The following is a 16,478-nucleotide window of genomic DNA, read 5'->3' as shown; positions in this document are numbered from 1 at the left end:
ATCCAGAACTTTGTGCCCTTTTCGCTTCTACTTAAGGCTGTTGCTATGTTAATGGAAACACAATAGCTAGTTGTTGCCTTTTCCTTGCTCTTTTGACATGTGATTTTTTTAAAGAGACTCAGAATAAGATGCAAGCATTTCAAAGGAACAGAAAACAACATGCTTCACAATGCCTTTTGTTGTACTGCTGAAATTGCTCTTTCTGATAAGAAAAGCAAGAAGTAGCTTTAGTATTTCTCATTTGTAGCATTCATGAAGAATCACATCTGATGGTGCTATGAATGTTTTGGTAGAATCTTCAATAGAAAATACCACTATTAAACAAGTAGGCAAAATGTAAGGGTGAAATCAAAAAAGGCATAAGCGATTTTGACAGCAGAGGACTTGATTTTTCCATTCTTATTCAATGTGAATACTATGATATTTATGAGTGACCACTGATTTATTTGGGCTTCTGTCAGGCTTCAGTTCTGGAGGAAGAAAAGTGGTGGAACCAGGTCCAGAATGAATTATGATAACATTGCCATTTCTAGAAATAGTTAACCTTCAGAGAACATTGATATAAATAATATTGCTGCCAAAAATATATCCTCTGATCCTTGGAGAATCAGTGATACAATTAAGCTTGTAGTGAACCTCCAAATACTGGTGCATGATAGGTGAGATCTGCATTAAACAGGAAAATAACACACATCTTACCAGTTCATTTTAGCAGTTCAAGTGTAACAAAGCTTCTCAGCCAACTTGGGAATTTGTCAAATACATTCACCTTTTGTCCCACCCACTCAAATCATAGACTCATAGAATCATTTAGGTTGGAAAGGACCTTTAAGATCATTGACTCCAACCATTAACCTAACACTGCCAAGTCCACCATTAAACCATGTCTGTAACTGCCACATCTACATGACTTTTAAATACCTCCAGGGATGGTGACTCAACCACTTCCCTGGGCAGCCTGTTCCAATTCTCGACAACACTTTTGGTGAAGAAATTTTTCCTAATGTCCAACCTAAACCTCTCCTAGTGCAACTTGAGGCCATTTCCTCTTCCTATGGCTTGTTACTTGGGACAAGAGACCGACCCCCACCTCGCTACAACCTCCTGTCAGGCAGTTGTAGAGAGCGATAAGGTCTCCCCTCAGCCTCCCTTTCTCCAGGCTAAACAACCCCAGATCCCTCAGCCGCTCCTCATCAGACTTGTGCTCCAGGCCCCTCACCAGCTCGGTTGCCCTTCTCTGGACACGCTCCAGCACCTCAATGTCTTCCCTGTAGTGAGGGGCCCAAAAGTGAACACAGTACTCGAGGTGCGGCCTCACCGGAGCCAAGTACAGGGGGACGATCACTTACTTGCTCCTGCTGGCCACACTATTTCTGATACAGGCCAGGATGCCGTTGGCCTTCTTGGCCACCTGGGCACACTGCTGGCTCACATTCAGCCGGCTGTCAACCAGCACCCACAGGTCTTTCTCTGCCGGGCAGCTTTCCAGCCACTCTTCCCCAAGCCTGTAGCGCTGCATGGGGTTGCTGTGACCCAAGTGCAGGACCCGGTGCTTGGCCTTGTTGAACCTCATGCAATTGGCCTCAGCCCATCGATCCAGCCTGTCCAGATCCCTCTGTAGAGTCTACCTACCCTCAAGCAGATCAACAGTCCCACCCAACTTGGTGTTGCCTGCAAATTAGCTAATTAGCATGTGATTAGAAACAATTCTTCATATGTAATATTGACTGAAAAAAAAACCCTAGTAACAGTAATTTGACTGCAACACTACATTACTGGCTAGACATCATTATTTCTTTTTGAGCAGATACCATCAGTGGTACCATCTGTCATTCTCCAGAGAGCAAAAGGCCTAACTCCTTCCACACACCAGTGATAATCAGTTGAATTTCTTGTCATTATAGTTTTGTCTTTTAAAGAAATAGTACCAGGCGCAGGACTTGGTGATGACATGTGTCAAAAGAGAAAAACACAGGAAAATAATTTTTCTCTTAAAGATCACACCTACTCTGTTAATCACTATTCCCTTGTGTAGTCTTTGCTTTTTGGAAGACAAGCAGTGGCCATGCAGAGTCTTTTTTACTCTACTTGTATAATTTAACAGCCTGGCATTTCCATTTGAGGAAAAGACATTGCAGATTTCAGACACAAATGCACTCTTAAGTAAAAGTATTCTGAAAAGCTCTTTGACTCAGAGTTTACAGAAAATGGAATATCGACATATATTTGGCATAAGTACATCATTGAGAATCTAAATTTTGTTGTTAGCATACTAATGGTGTGCTTAACTATACCATATTCCTCCTATTTGGCAGGAAGTTATTGGCAACTTTACAGGACCACTTTCAGTCATGCAAAACCGTGGGTGCTGCTGCACTCTTTTTCCCATTCACTTTTTTTTACTCTACAGTTATATGCACAAGGCCTTGTATTACGCCATGCACAACCCAACCCTCCTCTTACTGTTATTTTTCTCACCTCAGGAGCAAGCCTGAGATAACAAAAAAAAAAAGGAAACTTTTTTTCTTCTCATTCCAATACAATTTTAATAGGGTTAACCACTGAATAATGAATTACAGTTAGGCTGAAATTTTAAGCCTTTCCATACCTCTAAGGGCATCTAAACACAATGAATGCATAAAGTCCAGGTTCATCCTTGTTTATTTTATCAAGTATTTTCTATGCATTCTTCCCAGTGTCATGAGTCATAAATGCTGTCTGGATTGAGACACTTACAGAAAAGAGTAGGATAGTTCTATAACACAGATAAGATAGATAATGTGGATTTTGAAATTACACCACCTTTCCCTCTCTTCCTCTGAGGTGAGCAGCCAGAAAGACAACCTAACAAGGGGAAAATTACTGAACAGAAGAAAATGCCTGCTGAAATACTGACAGAGAAATTGTCTGCCAGCCTGGGAGCTGTGAGCCTGGGAACGAGGCCTGGGAACCAGAAGCATCCTTGAAAAGTACAGCTGGCATCTTTGAAGTACAGCTGGGTACCTAGAAACTGGACACATCCTAATTGCAAAATCGAGGAACTGTAACAACTTATCATTTGAAAAGGTGAAAAAAAAGTCTGTAAAAAAGGGTAAAACATCCTGAGAAAGTAAGAATCAGTACCTGCCATTGACTGTTCTAATGGCAAGAACAGGAAAACAGTCTGGAAAAAAAATTGATCTGAAAGAACAGAAAACTTCATCATCTATTTGCTGCCCCAGGCAAAAAATAGACATTAACAGCATCTATTGGCTGCTCAAAGTGGTGATGTTCTATGCCCTTTTATGTCTCTATGATATAAAAAGGACTTAATTTTTATCCAAAATGTAGCCTCTTTCTCTGAGAACTTCCCTTGCTGCACGTACTTTTCCTTTCCTGAACAGGCTGTGCTCTCTGCACAAACTTTCTACGAGGTCTTGGACCCTTGCAGGGCACCCCTGGCTGACTCCAAACTCCCTGACGTGGATCATCTTTGAAGTGACACTGTCTGTTATTTTACTGGTTCCCCTCTGGGCCCACTTCTGGGGACAGTTTGGTTTGTCCTCCAGCTTTTGGGATGGTTGGGTCCCTTTTAGAGGATAAAGCCTCATTTCCTTGTGTATTACGGAATCCTACAAACCCACCATGGTTGTGATCTCTACACACCTGCAGGCTGGATGACCCTTCATGTTTTAACATCCTCTAACACAATAACTGCTTCTAGTGAAGTAGATTTCCTTATTGGCTTCTGAACACCCTGCTCGTGATGACTGAAGTGGTATAATGGTGGAAGTTCCGTAATGGTGGAAAACCCAACAGGCTTTTCACTCTATTCCTTTCAATTCATTCTGTACAGGGTGAGAACAGTCTCTGCCATTATTCTACCATCAGAAGCCAAAACTAAAGAACAGAGGAAACATTTTTGCCACTGCATTCTTTGATACAGGCTTTTAATGGTATTCTGTGCCTAATATTCACTGCATGTGCTTTATATCTTATTTAGTAGAGCTAAACATTTTGAATTTACAAATAGTATTCTGTACTAGAATGGGAGGCTGTATTTAAGCATTGTTTATATTTATTTACACGTTTGCATTAGTGCCCCCAAGATAAAAATAAGTATGTAAGACTAATAATATAAATTGAAAAGCCAAGTATACAAATGCCATCTTGATTCAGGTTGCACATTGTTATCACTAGACATATTAGCATTCATAGTCAGTCTTAAAAAGATGCTATATTACTGTTTTCTTAGAAAAGCACGTGAGTCATTATACATATCTGTGTCTACATGTATCTATATATACAGAAACAGAATATAATCAGTTTACAAATCTTACCTCTGTGAAAAGAGATATGGATCAGATAGTAGCATACCTGCAAACTGTATGAACTTCATTCATCAAGATTTACTCTCTGCACTCTTCATCTCTGTTGTCAAGTCTGAGAACTATAATCTATATAACGGTCTTTCAATTTATTTTCTCTAAGTGAAGCAAAGTGAGGCCTTAGGCATAACTAATTCTTTTTGTTTGTCTTTCTCAGACATTTCACTTTGTAGTCTCCATTTTAGCATATCTGTCAAAATGTTATATGGCAGAACTGTTCAATTGTCAAAGCAAACATTAATATGAAGATGCATACAAAAAACCACCACCAACAAAAGAACAAAATGACCCTTACATCTGAAAAACTGAACTGGCATGTTGCATCTGGAAAAAAAAAAGTCTCTTTATAGTACTATTGATGTTTACTTTGATCAATTCTGTAATATCTTTCTTGCTGGGTTTTAGAAAAAGAAACTTGAAAATTTGGGTTTTTTCTGACTGAAATCAAGAATGACATCCCTTAAAAATACTAATAAACACCCCCCCCCCGCCTCTTCTTAGCAAAGTAGTTCAGTGACACGTGCATCACGACCAGAATCAAGACTGTAGAATTGGCTTCTAGGCCTCAGGCCGTCATTAACTCACAGAACAAAAAGCAGGATAAATTTATACTTGGAGTGTATTGTCCTGTATTTTGCTGTTTTTTTAAAAGAATGTAACTCTGCAGACTGCTTCACTAATACCAAAGGATTGCTGCTGTTGTTGATTTGTTTTGCTTTGTCTTTTCTGTGGTTAAGATGACCCTTTGTTCATCATAAACTTCTTGATTTCCTGTCACACTGTCCCTGAAGTTCTTAAATAGAAACAAGAGCTCTATTTGCTGCATAGCTGCTGAGAAAATAATGTCAAGGCAACTGTGGGCTTGGGAAGATTTCTGAAGTGTTTCTGAAGCTTAACAGTAATGAGACTGTGGAATGCCATTGCCTTAGAAGGTGTCAGACATAAGCTCTGCATTAAATCTGACTTAATAATAAGGTTTGAACTTCATGGGAAGCTTTCTAAAATTTGGTTTTATTCCAAAAAAAAGCTGAAGTTAAATAGCAAGCAAACAAAGAAACCCAGCATTTCTCATGGACTGATCTGCAGCTGTCCCATGAAACTGGCATTCCCAGACCAGCATAAAGCAGATCAAAGGTAAATGACCCAGCATTATACAGTCCAGCTGGAAAAGAACTGTAGAGAGTCCACTTCTGCTTCATAGCATGATCAGACTTACCTATTTCATGCCCGTCAAGTATATTTTTAGGCTGCCCTTAAAGGCCTCAGTTTTGGAGACTCATAATATCCTTTGGGCAATCTATTCCAGTTTTCCTAATGTCCAATAGAAATCTCCATTGCTGCACTTACGCCCACTGTTCTTCTTGTATTCATCCTGGACATAGAGATTAACATATCTGTGTAAAAACAAGAAATCAGATAAATTACTCTTTGGACTGTATGTATTTATTGTTTTTATATATCTGCTGCAATCCTGATTAATCCCCATTGATCTAGATGTTGGTATCCCATATTTATAGTGTTGTGATTTTTTTTTTTTTTGGTCATTGAAATATAACAAGTCTAATCTTTTTCTCATGTTGACTTATTGAGTGAAAAGTAAAAAACATGCTAACTAAAGTAAGCATTCTATGGGTTTAGGAAACAGATTGATAAATCTTAATATTTATTAGGCAGCATAGTGAAACAGTTATGAGTTGTAAAAATTTAATATTTTATGTAGCCATGGTTACATCAAAAATAAACAACTGCTATGTTTTAAAGTTTTTTTCTCTGTTTTTCTGAAGTAAGTTTAAGGAAATTTGTGCTTATAACTTCCTGAAGATTAAGAAGAACTGAGAAACTTTTTCTCCATATTTTTTTTAATATTTCTTTATAAATCATGTATTGTAAATAATTGCATAACTAGGATTATTATTAGTGAAGGTGAGTTTATAATCCTTACAGCTACTGCTGTTCATTCTTATACAATGGAAATTAATTCCACCTTCTAGAGTATTCACAGTGACTCTTGAAGCTTTGCGTGAATCAGAGGACATAATTTGGTTCATAATAGCCAAATTTTTCAGCAACACCAAAAAAATACACATAAAAGAAAGAGTGTGAACTATTCTTCAATATTCTTAGATTTCTATAAAAGAAACCACATAAAATAACTCAACCCAAATTCTTTAAAATTGGTGACAGTAAGATGCACATTTTACTGCTAAAATGATTTGATAGCACAATGGTTACCAAGTAATGTGAAGTCATTACAGGGTACTTAAACTTGCTGCACTCAAAATCTTGCTGAAGGCCAAAAAGTAAGAGCACCTTAAATATAAGTAAAGCCAAGAATTCATTGTTAATATAAATGAAATATTAAGAGTCTAATCATTATTAGTCTAGATCTAATTGTTACTGAAAAAGAAAGAATGCAGGTAAAATAATTGTGCACACACTTCTCAGATTCAGCCCCTCTTCCCGGTGTTATGCTCACCCTCCCGATGCTCCTCTGGGCCCTAACGTTGGTGGTTTCATTCTGGTATGTGTGTGTGTGTGCGTGTGTTGGTGGCGAGGGGGTTGACAGTGAGTTGTGAGCCTCTGGAGTCCTTTACAGGAAAGACTATGATGTTCATGCTAATGGGTCTCCCTTCCTCTCTCTCAGGGTCCAGCTGGGGTCATTTTGACATGTTTGCTAACTCACTTTTACAGCCTTGTTCTTTCTTCATTGGTCTGCAGCTCCATGTTACATCCAAATTCACTACACATGGTGCCCTGTATGTATGTTAGATATATATTTTTTTTCTTTGTTACCCCTAAAACCAATGTTGTCCAGCTCCAGCTCTGCACTTCTTTAACTAACCATGAGTGAATTGTTCACAGTTGTGGTGTCTCCAGTGCCAAATCTGTGCCCTGTCTTCTATCACCCCTATGCCTGAGCTCCTCTGCACCACGTCCTGTGTCTCCACTTCTCCAGGTCTCTGCTGTCCTACCTATCTGTATTTCTCTACACTATGTCACTGTGTTAGAGCCATATATAACTCATTCTATGCAAAATAACTACTTATTACAACTATGATTATACAGCTCTAAAAGTAGAGCAAATTAGCCGTAGGCACCTGATCAGTTACTGATATCACTGTCACAGCAAAACCAAGCAAAACAAACCTGCAGACAGGTCAACAATATTTCAGATAGAGCAGGCCTGGCAAGCCTCAACCCTGAGGCCTTGCAGTCTCAGTACAAAGCTTGTGGCCTGTTACCAGCAATGGCAATGCTGTATTACAGTGCTACATCACTGCGAACTGTTCTGCTCACTTATTCCTTTATTTTATTAAAAAATCATGAAGCAGAGGTGCCGTGGAGAAATTTAGTGTTGAGGTGGCCACAAGCACAGAACCACAATGCTCAATTGCATAAGATTTTATGTTGGATATAAGGAAAATTTCTTCACCGAAAGGGTTGTCAGGCATCGGAACAGGCTGCCCAGGGAAGCGGTTGAGTCACCATCCCTGGAGGTATACAAAAGACGTGTAGATGTGGTGCTCAGAGCATGGTTTAGTGGTGGTCTTGGCAGTGTTAGGTTAACAGTTGGACTCGATGATCTTAAAGGTCCTTTCCAACCTAAATGATCCTATGATTCTATGATTTAAAATTCATTTATGACAGAACATGGGTAAAGTGGGTAGATTATGATTTCTATTCCAAGGTCTCTATCCTACAACACATACACTTTCTGTACAGAATACAAACTCACACAAAACACTGTGGTCCAGCTGCGACAGGCAAGCACCATAGATTTGAGGAAGAAGTACCCTCTCTCCAACCTGTCAACATGTCTGATTTGGCTGGTGGCCTGGCCATCACACACAGCAGCTCAACACCAGGTTCAGCCTTCTTCAAGATGTTGGTTGTCTGCAGATATATTCCTACCAAGGGGCTGGTTTTTTGATGAGTCACTGATAAGATCAATTCAGCCATAAGAGACAGAATTTGACTGAAAACTAGGTGTTTCATCAGCCCACCAGAATATAAGCACTATTTAAAAAAAAATGCCTGGATACTAGAGGTTCTGAAGAAATAAACATAAAAAATCTTTTCCTTAAATATCTGTTCTTCAAACTAGAATAATTTGAAAGAGATGAATGTGTCAACAGCCTCTAAAGGCTAAATTTTACTAATGATAAATTTTATCTTCTCTGTTGTAATTATTTTTTTTTAACTTGACCCTCTTCAATATTTGAAAATGTTATAACTGTTTGCTTAATTACTCCAAGAGGTTTAAAGGTGAATTATATCTTTGTTACTCTTCACATATATTTCAAAATAGGAGGCAGAACATAACTTGGTCCATCTTTTATAGATATATACTTTTTAAAAGGGAGACTTTTTTCAGCTGAACACTGTTGTTACGGAATCAAAGCTACTGTGAATGGAGAAAAGAACTTGTTTCATAAGTCTTACAACAATGAAAAAAAGAGAAAGCAATTTCTAAAAAAACACATCAAGGATAATTGCCAAGGTAAAAGATTAGGGTAGTGGTGGGGTAGAGGGGCTGGTTTTATCTCTGAAGTATTGGCAAAAAATGCAGAAGAATCACACAATTTTCACACATCTTTGCAAACTGGGGAAAAAGTTAAAGAAATGCCTGAAGCTGGAATATTCTACAAAACAGGAAAGTATTGTAAAAAAAAGGAAAAGCCAGCCCAGCTGGATAACATTGAAAACTTACACAGAGGGGAGATATGAATTAAAGAATAAAAAGAGAATTCAAAAAAGATAATCCCAGTGCATTTATTCAGAAAGTGTTTGGAGAGTTGCTTCATCAACAAAATGCAGAGGAAATCATAATTGACAGGCATTCTACCTTCCCTCTATTCTGGCAACAGTTATAGTGAGGTGCTGTTATGATTGCCAAATGCAGGTCATTTTGAGAAAGAAGGGAACTGAGTATAAGACATTTTCAAGGTCATATAATATAATATATAGAGAATTCTCTATCTTGATCTTCAAAATGGGAAGGCACCAAATGTAATAAAAGCAGGCTTCAAAGAAGCAGGCTGACAAACACCATGAATTTTACTTGGAGATCTTGTTCATACACTGTGAAATAGTCTGGCATACTGGCAGGAAAAAGGAAAAGCTGCCTGAAATTTCTGATACTGATTTTTAAAAATAAAAGCACAGCAAGAAAAGCAGAGAAAATCATCCAGAAGCGGGAGAGGCATGGGGTGGGAGTGAGAGGTAGGTAGGGGTGGAAGCAGCTAAAAGAACCCTTTATGACTGCTGTGCATCTGGAGGAGTGAATGGTCTTAATAAACAGACTCCCTCCCACTTCTCCCAGTTCTCTTCATCCAGTGAATTAGAAGTGTTTCCTCGTAACAGAGTTATGTTTCTCTTTATGTTCAGAAACATGAATGCTTACTATAATTTAAAAAGTACACATATTTTAACTCATCATTTTATCATCCACATAAGATGTCCAGTGGATCTGATTATTTCTAAATTTTTAATCTCAGATATTTTCATATTTCAGGTAAATATATTTATTCTGAGTGTTCTTTATCATTCAAAGCTTTCAAGGAGAGATAAAGACAAACACTAGGGGAAAGTGTAACTCCTCTGTTTAGAAAACAGTTTTGTCACTTACTTCCTTATTAAGCAACAGCGAAAAAAAAGCTAGCAAACAAGGCATTTTATCAGGCATCAGCACTAACTGTTTTCCACAGTATATGTGTATGCAAACCCTACAAACATTGCAGAAAAAGCCATTGAGTACAGTAATACAAAAATAAATCCTGCAGATCAAGAATAGTGTATACGTTTATAATTTCTGTAGAAGTTCTTTCACTCTGAATAAAAGGAAGAAAAAAAAAGAAGAAACATTTCTCCTCTTAGGTAGCCTAACCAAAAGAATGGTTTACTGAAGAGTAAAGACGAGGATAGCTGAAGGTTATTCACTAAAAATATAACCAAAGTAAATACTTAATCCAGAACCTACAGTCAGTGATATCAAAAAGGCAGGACACATGCAGGAAAATCCTTGGAGTAAAACCAGTTAGGCAGCGAGAGCCTTGAATCATGTCATCTATATCTCAAGCAAATATTTTATCTCTAGATAAAGGCAGTAAGAATAAAAGAGAGGGCAACCATATGTTTTCATAAATAGAATTTCTCTGGTGAATGGAAGTGCTCTTCAATTTTCTTCTGGATTAGATCCCGCAGATGAGTTTGGTTGTGAAATGCCAAGGACAAGCGCATGATCCAGACACAGTTATTTTATTATTCTAATAAGCAGCAAATAGGTCTACAATGAGCTTTACTGTAAAAATGTAAGTAGCTGAAGAATTTATGCACTATCATTATAAGGATCATAATTTTAGATAACAATGTTCAACTTTACAAATATGTGCTTACACTGTACTCTCTTGGCTCACGAATCAAGCTCCATATTACAGCCTCTATAAATCTGGTCTGTTGGGGGTTGATGATAAAACTTGACACCTAATAATAGATGCCTCAGAAAGTCTGTGACTGTGGGTAAAGCCACACGCCTTTCTGGAATTTCTGGCTCAGCACATATACATTTTTTTAGCATATATGAAGACATGCTATACTATGAGATGACTGATTCAATATCCATATTTTTACCACATTGAGATTAATATTGAAACCTCTGAGTTTACTAGTTTGCTTGCCTTCCTGGAAGTATGAAAATGGACAATTGCCTGTGTGGTCATTTCAGAAACTTCTTTTTCTGGACCCCTGTCAGAGGTTTTAATGAAGAAGCACTAGAGCTTCTTAAAAGAGCGAGTGAGAGGAAATAAACGCAACTTAAAAAAAAAAAAAAATCAATGCAGTTTAGAATTTTTTTTTAATAAATGGTTGATTTATGTCTGAATAGCTGAAAAACATTAACAATATTTTTTTTAGAAGTGAAACATTTTTAATTGAATTTTCACAATGAAGTGCTGTTTTCTTCCCACTGAAACTGTCCTGAATAATATTCATTACTTATGCACTGGGATGAATGATTAATTCTCTGGTAAAAAAAACCCAAACAATAAAATAAGTCAAAGGTAAATGTAAGGATGAGAATAAGAAATTCTGATAATACGAAATTTTTAAGAGATGAGCAGAATGAACTCTGAAAATCCTGCTCTGTTTGTTTATATTCTGGCTTCCTTCTGAGTAGCCAAACAGGATAGTGCAAATTTTACAGAACAATCTAAATTCATCCAGCATTTTCAAGATACCATATAGGTAGTTGCCATAAATATTTGTGAGTACTTAGTCTTAGGATATGTGAAGGTTGTCTGCCAATGATACATGAGTAGGAATTGCAAAGAGACAATAGTCATACAATTCATCTTGTTCTCTTCCACTGCACTTCTTTTTGTTTGAACTTTTTTTGTTTGAATGCATACTTGTGATATAAATCTACCACTTCAAAGCATTCTACCAAAACTAAGTTTTGTAGTCTTTATACTGTTTAAGATTTTCAAAGTGTTTTTTTCTCTTGACCAAAACACTAGCTATACCGTTCTAGTGAATAAGTTCGTTAGATAGAACTGCATAATGCACTCAACAATGATAAAAATTCTATCCAAACTATCTTGGAATTGTTTTGGAAACTGCAAGCTTGTGAGTGAAGGAAAAAAAATATATTTTAAATTAATTTGTTTTTATTACTGTGGAATGGTTCCTCAGTGATCTGAAACTGTCTCGGTCTCAAAGGATTTAATAAAATAAACTAACAAGGAAAGATATGGTCCACTTTGTGGTCATATGTGACATAATCCTTCTCTATTAGCAATATTTAATAAAGGCTTTTCAGAAAAGGCAGAATAGTTAGTGGAATATAATTAATTTCTAATTAAACATATTTGTCAGAATAGAAAAGATGTTTTCTGCTCTGTGATTTAACAGAACCACTTAAAATACAGGAAATTTACACTAGTGTTTCTTCACACAGAGGAATATATCATGACATATTACATGCTCTTAATATGTATTGTATTACATACAATTCTTACTAATTCTATAAATGGTTCTATTAACTTTTTAAAACACTTATTACTCTACAGTTGGTAAAAATGTGAATTCACATTATATTTTTGATTCCCAAAAGAACTATATAAATGTAGAAAGCATTTTATATGCTCTGTTTTTTTCTGGGATTTTAACTGCTAATACAACTCAGTAATACATGTCCCTGTGTAACATTTGGATAGTCAAAACTTGACTACTATATTTTGCTGTATTGTAATTACAGAATATCTGTACAGTTCATGCCTATTGTCAATATTCACTGCAACAAAAAGCAGTACCCGGCTATAAGACATTTACTAGTGTAACCTTCCAAACCTTAAACTTTTCTAGTTTTTTTTTTTAAGTGATTTTCAAGCAAGTAGAGAAAGACAATCAAGAGAGTAAAAAAGCCTAAGATATCACAGGATAGAAAGAGTACATTTTGTGGATTTCAGCTACTGGTTAGTATATGTCTAACATTGTATGAGCAGCTATTCAGTCTGGGGATATCTCATTAAAAGAAAAAAAATTGGTATCTCTAGTTTATCAGCAAAATATGTCAAATGTACCTTTTTTGGAAAAGAACACTAGGTAATGTAAATGCAACTATGAGAAATCTGCTATTTTGAAATGGAATGCTATTTTACATTGTAGTAATTTTCTTTTTTTTAGACAACTTTTGATCTAATAACTTGATTAAAATTTGAATGCTTAAAATCAATAACATCCCTCCACATTTAAAAGATCTTAAGATAATGGGGACCGCTCTGATTGCCCTCCCCAACCACATTAATGACAGAGACCAAAGAATCTCTTTCAGAAAATTTCCTGTGTCAAACCTGAAACTTCTATGTGAGCTATTGTGCAATTTTCAGAGTCATCCAGGCCTGGATGTGTAATGAAGGACTTCATGTAGTGGGAATTCCTTAACATATTGTATCCCTAGATAGAGTCATCCAATGATTAATCATCTTCACTACAGTAAGTTATGCATTATATCTATATTGTCTGCTTTATTTTGCTTTTGTTTCCAACCAACAATTACAGATTTGAGATAACACCTATTTACAGAATTTTTTTTTATTGTACACCTAATTTTAAACTGTGAATAAGTCATGTTTTAAGAATTTTCATAAGCTTCTCATGTACAAGCTTCCTAGAACTCAGATCATTATTATAATACTTTTCAGTGCTCCTTCTTGAAGTGAATTTAGATTCCAACAGTAGCTTCTGTATTATTGCATACAGAGTTCCTACTACCTTCCAAAACTCTTTCACTTAGTTTGGAAATCATTTTGCTTCCATTAACTCTTAGGTGATTACAGGATAGACTGCTTCATTATCTGACAATTCAAGGAGCTTCTAAAAGTCAACTGCCATTTTGTAGGAACTGGGGATATCAGCACCACCAGATCAAATGAGCTGCTAGCACGTCAGCACATGATTTCAGCATTCATAAAAAACTCTCCTGGGTAATCCATGACTAAAATTAAACTGTATGACTGTAACTCAGACAGAAATAAGGCATTCATTGTAGTCCTAGTTTCTTCTTACATAGGTAATACAGAGGGAACTAATCAAACCTCTCTATTGTTACACTAAAATCTTGTCAGTGTCAAAAATGGAACACACCTTTTACCTGGAAACCAAAATAAGTTGCTAGCCCAGTTAAAACCTTAACACCACCCCCGCCCCCAAAATAGTGCAAATATTAGTAGTGTTACAATAATACTAATATTCACACTCTTAATTCATACAGAATAGCTCATTATTACTAACATTAAAATTGTTACAGAAGAAAAGTGCCTAACACCAGCCTCTCCTTTCTGGTATTATGTGTCCTTGCCCATGTACCTGAGGTCTTCAGGCTGACAGTGCCAGTCTACTTCAGCCTGGGGAGGCGGGTGTCACTGAGAGGGACAGCACCCTATGACCCCTGCTCGGACAAGTGGGGTGTCCATGGCAGGTATGGCCCTCTCAGCCCAGGGCCCTGCTCAGAGCTCTGGGGGTGTATCTCTGGAAATACAGAATGCTGTGTTAGTCACAGAATATTGTTCATCAGAAAGGACCTTTGGAGTTCTCTAGTCCAAACCTGCTCAAAGCAGGTCTAATCAGGTCAGGTTGCTCAGGGCTGTGTCCAGTCCAGTCTTGAACACCTACAAGGACAGACATCCCAGAAACTCTCTGAGCAACATGTTCCAGTGTTTGGTTGCCCTTATAGTAATATAAGCTTCATCATATTTAATTGGAATTTTCCATGTTCCAACCTGTGTCCTTTGCTTTTCATTGAACTTCTCTTAAGAGTCTGACTCTGTCTTCTCTGTATCTTCTGATCAGGTACCTGTAGACAGCAATAAGATCTTCCTGTAGCCTTTTCTTCTCCAGGCTGAACAGTCCCAGGTCTTGCAGCTTCCCCTCATATGACAGATGTTCCAATACTTTAATTATCTTCATGGCCTTTTGCTGGACCTCCTCCATTATATCCATGTCTCTTATACTGGCTAACTCAGACTGGGACACAACGCTCCAGATGTGGCCTTACAAGGACTGAGGATAGGGAAAGGATCACCTCCCTCAGTCCTCTGGTAACAGTCTTCATAATGCAGCTGAGATGCTGTTGGCCATCTTTGACACAAGGGCACATTACTCACCAATGATAAACTTACTGCCACCAGGACTCTCAGGTTCTTCTCTGCAGAGTTGCTTTCCAGTTAGTTGGCCCCCAGCCTGTAGTACAGGTGCATAGGGTTATCCCTCCCCAAGTATGGGACTTTACATTCACTTTTGCCAAATTTCATAAGGTTGCTGTCAGCCCATTTCTCCAGCCTGTCCAGGTCCTTCTGAATAGCAGCCCTGCCCTCCAGTGTACTAACCACTTCTCCCAATTTGCTGTTGTCCACAAACTTGCTGAGAATGCACTCCATCCCATTGTCTAGGTTGTTAATGAAGATAATAGACAATACTGATCCCAGCACTGATCCCTGAAGGCCTAGTTACTCGTCATCTGCTGGGCTTTGCACCTCTGATCAAAACCCTTTGAACCCAGCATTCCAGGTAGTTTTCCACATCATCCACCTATCCAGCTCATAACTCACCAGTCTGGTGATGAGACCATTGGAGACTATGTTGAAGGTCTTGTTAAAGTGAGGGTATACAATGTGAATAGAAGGGAGGATATATAGAAGCTACATGTTTATACAGTGAGTATTGTCCAGAAGCCAATATACTTACTATGATTAAGCTACATTCATATTTAAATCTCAGTTTACTATTGCATTCAAAGAACTGTGCTAAACAAGTGCTTTAAAGAAAATAGTTTTTCATAGTTTTGAACTGAGAAGTTTTCAGACAAAAAAAGCTGCTATAATTCTGAATACCGTGCTTATACATAGTAAACAATAACCATGATAGGAGATGTCTCACGGGTTTGGAAGCTCATTTGTGTCCTGTTCAGTCAGGCAGCAAGGAAAAACAGCATTACACTTGAGTCTGTCACTAAAACAATATCTCAGAGCACAGATCCTAACCTGTCCTGCTCCTAATAGGCAGCAAGCTTCAGGACTAATTAGTTCACCCTTTTGCATTGCTCTAACAGTACAGATGACAGCTGATTTTGTATGAATCATCCCTTTGACAGCTTTTTTTTTCCCTTGACATAGAGAGGGATTTCCTAGATTTAAGTGAGAAACATTTAAATGCCACACAGAAAACAGAATTCCTGGAGAGATTATGAGTTTTTCGGAAAACAGGAATTATGTTGATTGTTCAAAATAAAATTAGTGTGTCATTGAGGTTATAAGGAAACCTTGCTATTAAAATCCAATGGTTTTGTGATGATTGCTTAAAGGAAAGATATAGCATGGTTATTTCTTATTATATGCGATATATATAAAAATCATAATTCTTGAAAACAGATGCATGCTTCACGCTTGACCATAGTCTGGCATAAACCTCAAACTTAGAGTTTCCTTTGATTTTCCTGTGGAAGGACTTTGAACCAGTATTATGCCTAACATGAGCAGCAGACCCAATGGATCCCATTCCCTGCTTTCCCTTGGGGGGCTTCTTTAACAGTCAGTGAAATATTTGATGGTGTAGGTC

The 16,478-nt window shown here is 37.5% G+C and overlaps 1 protein-coding gene across 1 annotated transcript; it reads right to left on the bottom strand.

The window, feature by feature from the left end:
* Nucleotides 1-876: 876 nt before the first annotated feature.
* LOC128141064 (uncharacterized) lies at nucleotides 877-14,864 on the bottom strand. Its single transcript, XM_052785624.1, is given in 7 exon segments — nucleotides 877-1,051; nucleotides 1,053-1,277; nucleotides 1,279-1,369; nucleotides 1,372-1,420; nucleotides 4,663-4,691; nucleotides 5,715-5,761; nucleotides 14,719-14,864. Coding segments are annotated over 7 exon segments (762 nt in total).
* Between the last annotated feature and the right edge of the window lie 1,614 nt (nucleotides 14,865-16,478).

This window comes from Harpia harpyja, chromosome 4, assembly GCF_026419915.1.
Source record: "Harpia harpyja isolate bHarHar1 chromosome 4, bHarHar1 primary haplotype, whole genome shotgun sequence".
NCBI classification, from domain to species: Eukaryota; Metazoa; Chordata; class Aves; order Accipitriformes; family Accipitridae; genus Harpia; species Harpia harpyja.
This window is presented reverse-complemented; position numbering and strand designations above follow the sequence as displayed.